General features: G+C 35.5%; 1 protein-coding gene across 1 annotated transcript in view; it reads left to right on the forward strand.

Moving 5' to 3' along the window:
- Nucleotides 1-9055, forward strand: part of LOC109841605 (DNA damage-inducible protein 1) — a 24972-nt gene that overhangs the window by 14315 nt on the left and 1602 nt on the right. The window contains exons 10-13 of the mRNA XM_020410560.1: nt 752-845; nt 2550-2642; nt 2726-2795; nt 2903-2979. Coding sequence (XP_020266149.1) covers nt 752-845; nt 2550-2642; nt 2726-2795; nt 2903-2979 — 334 coding nt within the window. The remainder of the gene's footprint in view (nt 1-751; nt 846-2549; nt 2643-2725; nt 2796-2902; nt 2980-9055) is intronic.

Here is a 9055-nt window from a genome sequence, read left to right on the forward strand (position 1 = left end):
AGTGTTCATAGGGTTTGGATATAGTGGAACCGATGTGGATTGTTTCAGTTGACTAGATTGTAAATGGATCAGATTTACGGCGTATCTGCATTTAAATGTTACCGTGTGTGATGAGGATGAAGTAGATTTGTGGCAGCTTGTGGGGTGTTTTAACCTATTATTGAAGCTGTAAGCAACTATCGGATTAAAGATGTCGACTCTAAGAGGCTTAATACGGTCTTAAACGGTGAAACCTTGAATAAACTGAAAATAGAAATGTTAAGGATAATATGGACGGAACCCCACACCTTTAAAATAGGGTTTCAAACCAAAGCACTCACTAAACAATCTGAAATGAAGATGTGATCTTTTCAAAAGCAATCTGTTTAGCACTGCCTGACACAAAGTCATAAAACACTGCGCTTCTAGCTATTTTACACTTGCTCTTACTCCGGGGACTAATAGGACTGCAAAGTTTTTTTGATTCTGGCGTCAGTCAAAATCTCATGGTTGTGTTTTTTCATGGGATTATATTTCTTGGGATCTTTGATTGACTAATATGAAGGTCACAGATAAATATGGGATGCATATTTCTGCTTTTTTCTTACAGCAAAACTATTCATCTAAAATTGTCATAGATGTATTTGGTATTTGTTTATCACCAACCATGACCTCTTTTCATGTTTTTTCATTCAGTAATGAGGTCAATCATTTGCATGCTATTATATAAAGAGGGACATGGCTGAGACAACTCTTTTTGTTGTTTTTCTAGGTTATTGAGACTCCTGGATCAGCGTTATAGGGGTATTGCTGTTGGGGTCGGCCAGTCAGAGATACTAGGTCGTATACATGTTGCACCAATTAAGGTAACCGAAGTTAGTCTTTACATGTTGCATTCATGATGCTTTCGACCAAAAGTTGTCATATAATGCTTAATTTTTATTTACATATTTATTTAAATATTTGTGAGAATAAGATGTTATGTATTGATTATAGTATTCATTTTCCCATCACTTTTAGTCAAGGTTATCGATAGCGGATAGCGTCGCGTAGCGGTGATGCATCGTTAAGGCTATTTTGGGCTATTGCGGCAAAATAGCGGTAAAAAACGCAAAGTCAAATAGCGGTCTAATTTAGATATGTATAAATACTAAAAAAAAAAATTAAAGAAAAATCTAAGAAATCTAAAAGTACATATTGGATGATTTAAAGAGATCCTAAACATGAAATAGCCATGTAACCATTACGTAATACCGAAGATGAGTGGAGGAGTCAAAAAATCGTCGTCTTCGAGAAGAAGAGCTTAGCGGTGACAGGACTGCCCTAAGAGGAGCTCACGGTGAAGGAGGTGAGAGGAAGTATCAAGGTAGGTGCCAGAGGCTATGAGAGGTAGCGGGAGTAAGCTAAAAATCACAGGAGACGGTGGAATGCAATGGTCAAGGGTTGAGTTTAATTTTAAAAAGATAAGCCTCAAACCGCTTTTAAATAGCAGTCAAAAAGAAAATTTCGAATGCAATCTCTCACTATTTACCGTTATGACACACTATTGGCCGCTTTTGCGAACAGACATATTCCGCAATATGTCACCGCTATTGAGCGATAGCGTAGCGTGCGATAGCGTCGCGGGAAGGGACCGCTAACGCTATTAACGCCGCTATTGCGGGGCTATTTACCGCTATTTATAACGGTGCTTTTAGTTTTATTCTGTTGCAACAATCAATTGCCTCCATTCTGGTAAAGGTTTTTGTACTTCCTTTCATATTGGATATTGGATACTGGATACTGTCCATTCTAGAACTTCAGTTATGCTATCTTTTCTTATTCTGTCTCTTCTTTTTTGTATTTTGATACAAAATTGAGCTCCGTTCCTATTTGAGGCTCTCTCGGTTTTCATTCACCACGATTGTACCATATCATTTGGTCCGCTGCCACTTTTGGTCCATAAGTTCAAGACTTCAACTCACCTTTAAGTAATGTACATTGTTTAACATATTGTTTGCTTCTTTTTTACTTTTGACTGAACTTATATTTACAACTTGGCTCTTCACCACTAGTCTCTAATGTTATTTAATATCTATCTCTTTATTCTCTTCGTAACGAATCTAATAGACTAATATAATAGTTCGTTTCCTTTTCTTGGCATTCAATTCAATTCAACTTATTTATGTTCCTTTTCCCTCTGCTTCTTCACATGTTTTCTTGACTTCTAGACCTCTATCTTCCAGAGGCCTGCTCTGTATAATTAAGTACTTCACATTTTAACTATGCCTTTTCATCTACAGACAATGTATTGTGCATAGATATGGTAGGTACTTCTCTTAAGCGTCTTCAGTTAGTTTAGTGTGTGATCAATAGCAGCATGTTATTTTGTTCCTTTTCACCAAATGATATGATTTATATTGTGTGTGATCAATAGCAGCTTGTTATTTTGTTCCTTTCTCACCAATAATAATTTGGTCTAGTTCAGGTTATTACACACTATATTTACGAAACTAAGCATTGAAATTTCAGCGGTAGTTGTTTGTTTCAATTTTACTTCAATCTCTTCGCGTCCCCTTAATTTTTGGTAGATTGGCCATTTATTTTACCACTGCTCCTTCACTGTATTGGATGCTCCGAACATGGAATTTCTCTTTGGGCTTGACATGCTGCGTAAGCATCAGGTATTGATCCCAAATGTTTAGCTGTTATATTAGGTTTTTCTTTCTATTGAATCTTATTTCGCTTCCTAATTAATTTGATGTAGTGTATAATTGATCTAAAAGAAAACGTCTTAAGAGTGGGTGGGGGAGAGGTTTCTGTGCCATTTTTGCAAGGTCAGTTCCCTTGTTTTATGCTTCATTGATTGATTAAACTTTTAAGAATAATATTGTAAAGTGTTACGACTGAAATTCCTTTACTGCCAACAATATATTGTTTTTAGAGAAAGACATCCCCTCACATATCCGTGATGATGAGAGGTTAGCTCAGCAAGCTCCTTTGGGCCAAGTATCAGCTCCAGTAAGTAACACTGTAATGATATCTCTGTTACTTTTCCTCTCGTTTTATATTGAATTTCTCCATGAACTTATAGCCTCTAGATCTGCATTGAAATTTTAACATGTCTTATATCTATTTATATCCTATTAGTCTTAGTAATTGAATATTGTCAGAGGTGAAATTAGTACTTGAGTGATTAACAACTGCTTAGCTCTTATTTGACTTTTTTAAAAAAAAGGGAAAAGAAAAGAAGCATGCAAAATCTTTATTTCATATTGGAGTCTGGTTCTGTTCTGCAACACAACCTGAGAAAGTTGCCTCTTATCCCATTTTTAGTCACCTATGGTATTTCTGTAATTAGGATTTTTTGGCAGTCTTGACATAATTATGTAGAAGTTAGACGTTTTATATAACTTTTCGCCCTAAACGAAATTGCCCATCTTTTGTTTTGGCAAAATCTATTGCATTTTCTAAAGCTTCTCTTCAATCCTTTTTGCATGATCCCAATGCTACCTTTTCTCTCTATTTATTCTCTTTTTTTCCTTCTAATCTCTCACACCAAACATATCCATCAATTCTCTACCTTTCGACGCCATTTCTTCCCGCCCATCCTTCTCACCTATCCACCCTATCCATGACTTGTATTTTTGACCCCCCATGAACCTCTCACCTGACCCATAGATCTCCCTCTACTCCACCACCTCTAAAGTACCTATGAAAAATGTAGAATTTCATGAATAAAAGTAGATATTAAAAAGAAAGGTAGGCAAAGGAACGAAGCATAGGCGAAACAATATGTTTTATAGGGTTCTAGAAATCAACTTAATAAGATTTATATAATGCAGATGTAGATCGATACGAAAGATGAGCATAAAAAGAACTACTAATGATAACATTATAAATTAACAACCAATAGCTTAAATGATATAAAAACTGTAGTAGCAAACGATATGTTCAAATTATACCTGAAGCGCAAGAAGTCGTTCACGATTCACATATCCAAATTGAATGATGACCTTCTTAATGGAAGTTTTATAGGTTTGGTCCTGTAAAAGATTTTAATATGAGATCAGTGCAATATATGAGTAATATATTTTACAACTTTGATTAATCGCGAAATAAAAATAACAGAAGTGAGTTGAACTGGAGGTCTTAATATGAAATGTGGTTTTGATGGTGGTCCACTTGGGTGGAAAGGGTTGTGATCAGTTTGATGAGATGAAGATCTACAAGGGCAAGGGGGAAGTTTGAGGATGTTGGAGTTCATTAGTGGCTGGTTGGAGGTGGTGAATGACAAGGAGGATGAAGTATGGGCGATAGGGACGATTAGGAACTTGTGTGTGCTGTTGTTGGATGTGTTGGTCATGGTTGAAGGAGATTGGAGGCAGTGGAGTGGATGCATGAACTTGGAGCAGAAGGAGAGAGCGTCAGGAGGAGCTTCATTTGTGCTAGAGATGAACAGGTAGAGTGGGAGGGGCACTTATATTCTCTGTTTCATGAGAGAGAAGCAGAGAGATGTTAGATATGACATCATTGAGATGGCAGGAGGATTGCATTTGAGATGTAATCGAGGTAATGTTTTATTTGAGATTTGATTTGGGATGAATAAGATTAAAGGTTGAAAATTAATCAAAGCAAAAATATGGTTTAAAACTAAATGTGGATTCATTCTAAAAATTCTATAACGCTAGTTTTATTCATTCAGAATATTTGAATTACATGAAGTCCACCCTCTTCAACAGTGTTGGAATTTAAAATAAATAATTAATTCAATCTTATCTAGCACAAATTCACTTCTGTCCCCTAACACAACCTCAACCTTGAAACAAAATTCAACATCTTCAATTCTGTCTCTAACTAGCTAAATAACTAATCAAAATCTAACAATCTTATAATTCATCCAAATTCATCTAGAACGATGCCATGATTTCATATGGGCAACACCAGGTCCTACTTTTTAGTAACATTTTAGTAAGTTTCGAAAATTCTTATTAACTATCTTAATTTGATCATTAGTTTGAGGTTGTATGCAGTGAAATACTCTAATCTTATATTTGGTTCTTTCGTAATGAGGCTAATCTTATATTTGGTTCTTTCATAATGAGGGCCACAAGTGACTAATGAATCAATCATCCTTATCCGATATTATTGTTTTAGATAAGCTATGTAACCTAGCGATCCCTTTTACGAGAAGGTAACCAATATGGCATGGATAGAAGTTTTACTATACTAAATAACATGCCATCTTGAAAAACTTATCCACCACCACAAATCAAGCTTTGGAAAAATTTGCTTCAGAATTTTTTGAAGAATCATTACTTTGAAACTGAAAAAGAAGCTATTTATTCCTTGAAATATACACCTTACTATTTAAAGAATAACTAAAGTTTGCGCTTCCTGTTTCATGAAATGCTTCAAACAATTTATGTATGGACTCTGTCTTAGGATTACCCTGTGCTAGTAGAAAACACGATTTTGTGAATGTAGACCGCAAGATGACACACTTTTTCCTTAAAACATCTTATGTGTTTCATATTGCTTATATGTGCTTCATATTGCTTATATTCTCATCCCAAAGGTTGTTAAGTTGCACATGTTACCTAAAACAATAATTTCTGATAGAGACATGAGATTTGTAGTCAATTTGGCGCACATTATAGAAGAACCTAAGTACAGAACGATAATTTTCTGCTACATACCTCCCTTAGACCAATGGTCAAACCGAGATAGTTAATAAGAGTTCAAGAAATTTCTTTAAATACCATGTAGGAGTCTTTACTAAAACTCGATTAGCAAGAGTTTAGGAAATTGCTTTAAATACCATGTAAGAGTCCTTACTAAAACTCAGGACTTCGTCACATCCATGGTAGAGTTTGCATATAATAATTCTGAAAGTAGATATATCGGATTAAGTCCATTTGAAGTTGTTATGGGCTCTCATATTAAAAAACCAATAATTTTTTAATTCCTATAGCTTTAGGTCCTAAATAGAGTGCTTTAACAGACTCATTTGGACATCATATGCATGATAAACATTCTGAAATATGAGAGAATATAATCATGAGTAATGAAATTTATAAATTTGCAATAGATAGGCATAAACTTATGCAGGTTTTTATAGTTATTGGTTAGGTACTTGTCCGAGTGCAATTAGAGAGATTTCATTTTGGGACTATGAAGAAACTTCATGCATGACAGAGCCATATTAAGTTGTTAGATGCCTTAGAGTGGTGATACGTGCATTAGTCTGCTTGTCGTCGTTACCTACTATGACACCAAACATGACACTGATGTGATTGAGAAGATTCATGATGATGAGATTGTGTGGATTGATGACATAGATTTTTAGCGTCAACTTGTTCATTGGCATGGACGTCCACCGTCTGAAAGCTCTTTGTTATGTGGAGATATTCAGAAGCTTGACCCTTATTTGCTTGACGACTATTATCGCTATCACTCACTAAAGGGGGAATCACTCCAAGTTGGGAGTAGCCAGTATGGATATGAATGTTTGTGTTTAATCTTTAGGTTCATGGCGTCATTCTAATTTTAATTTGAAATACTTGAATTTTGAATCTAGTTGGATAAATTATTTGTAGTAAGATTAGATATTTGTTTGACGTTTAACTTCTACCTTAGACTTTTAAAAGCTTTAGTAGGAGATTTTAAATCCTACGTATAGGGGTCATAAATTTCTTTTTCATTGTATTAAAAAATGTTGGATGAATAAAATAGAAGTTAAGAGAAATACTGAAGTTATTCCTGTGATGGGTGATGTAAGTGATTCTCTTTATCCTATTTGTTTCAAGTGCAATTCGTTTAGATAAAATCTTAGTTATTCAATTGTCTATATAAATAAACCCTAAAATCTCAATCACTTGCCAAACTCATCTCGTATCCATATCCTCCACTCTCATTGCGAATACCTAAAGCTCTACTTTTTGGCTCATTTTTCTCTCGAACAGATCACAAGAATCTAAATCCCACATCCTCGTCTTTCAATTGCAACAATCCTTCTACTTCACTGCTCAATTCCTCCACCTCTCACCTCCTGCATTCCTTCCATCTCTGTGACTCAAATTGATGTAGGACACATAATGAACAAATTCATGCAACAGTTAAACTGTCACAAGTCAAATGTGGATACTGATACATTGTTGGCTTGAACGCGAAGAAAAGACAACATCTCCCAATTTGTAAAACATATTTGGACATGTAATATATAAAAATTGCCTACTTCAGCTAGACGGAGCCAACCATATTGGTAGATTCTTGAAATTCCATCAGCAATACCTGTATCTTGAAAATCCCGATGATTGTAGAGGCCACTGTTTTAAAAAACCTCCACCTAGTCCGCTTAGGCGTACGCCTAGGCCTAAGCGGTACCTAGGCCGCCTAACTAACGCCTAGGCCTAAGCGGTACCTAGGCCGCCTAACTAACGCCTAGCGTCTAGGCGGTATTTAGGCTGCCCACCTAGATTTTACGAGCGTTTAGGGGAGCATTGTTTGTTTACGTGGATTGCACCCTGTAGGTATTGATTGTGATTTTATGTGTCGTAGCCTACACGTCCTCCAAACTCCATTAATCTCCAAATATGAACACCTTAACTACCTCCTCCGACCTTCAGCAAAACCTCATCGACCACCACTTAAATGAAGAAAGAAAAAAAACACCCAGAAACCGTTTAGGCGTCCGCCTAGGCGACTAAACGCTGAGCGCCAAGTCCGACGCCTAGAAGCGCCCAACGTTTAATGTAACATTGGTAGAGGCTCTAGAACATGGAAGAACTATGATGCTAGGGGATTTAGGATATCATCCTTCAAAGGAAAACTTCATGCATAGGATTTTCTTAATTAGATTGCTAAGGAGGAGAGATATTCGAGTATAAGCTGATCCTTGAAGATTCAAAAGTTTTTGGTGGTTTACTAACTTCAGGAGGGAACATTTGCATGGTTGGAAGAAGTATTGATGAATCGATAACATCAACGGAAAAATCCGGTTAGGACATGGGCAAAAATGAAGAAATTGTTAGGAGATCATTTCGTGCGTTCTGGTTACAAACAAGATCTTGTATCTTTGCAAAAGTCTTTTACCTTATTCTTAGATTGTAAATTTCATTGGTTGCTCTTCACTCTTCCTCATAAGCACCCTTTCCTTTATTTTTGATATAATTTAGGATTGGTTTTTAGTAGTTTGTGGGCCTGTACAAAGTGCTAAAAGGTAATTTGATTGCCAATCATCACAACTAAAGAACCCTTTTTCCTAAGTAAACTGTGGCACTGCTCTAACAGGCACATATTCTGTGCTACCTATTTTTCAAGTACGCCCATGGGAGGACCCGGAGGAGATGTAGTCGATCTCATATTTTTATACTCTAATAGTTGATGAATAGTTGAATACTTATAGGATATTCAATTGTTATTCCATTTTAGAGAAGATCTTACGAGCAATAATTTTTGGAAAGTTTTAGTTTATGTTGAACTAAGTCACTAATGCAATGAGGAATTAAAAAACTTTGGAATCCATCAAGAAGCGCACTACGAACCCATGAAGAAACTTCGAATTCACGAAGAAATAATACAAGTAGAATTTCATTGATAAAAATTAATTGTTCTCATGGGGTTTACATTTATCTTTTTAAATACTAAATAGAAAAACCAATTACTCCTAATAGGACATGATTTGCTAAAAAAATAGAAAGTATAAAATACTACCTTATAAAGACTCCCCATGATTGAGGATATTAATCGATCAAATTTAATATCAAACTGGATTTGTTTCTTAATTCAACAAGACACTAATTTAATATTAAAAATAATCTAATCTAAAAGTTGATGAATTTTTGAATTCTTCAAAATATGGGTATTGCCGATGGGATTTCAGGATTCTTCCGATTTAATGAGCTCCATCTTGTTGAGATAGGCAATCATAGATTATATATATAATTCTACCTTCCAGATTGGGGAATAGTTTTTTTTCGTGGTTAAGTCAACAATGCATCGGTATCCACATTTGACTCATGACGGTCCAACTACGTTGTGTCCTACATCAGTCATGCAACATTAAATTCGTTTTATATGCAATTATCTGGTTGTA

The sequence above is a fragment of the Asparagus officinalis genome, chromosome 5 (genome assembly GCF_001876935.1).
Source record: "Asparagus officinalis chromosome 5, Aspof.V1, whole genome shotgun sequence".
Lineage (NCBI taxonomy): Eukaryota > Viridiplantae > Streptophyta > Magnoliopsida > Asparagales > Asparagaceae > Asparagus > Asparagus officinalis.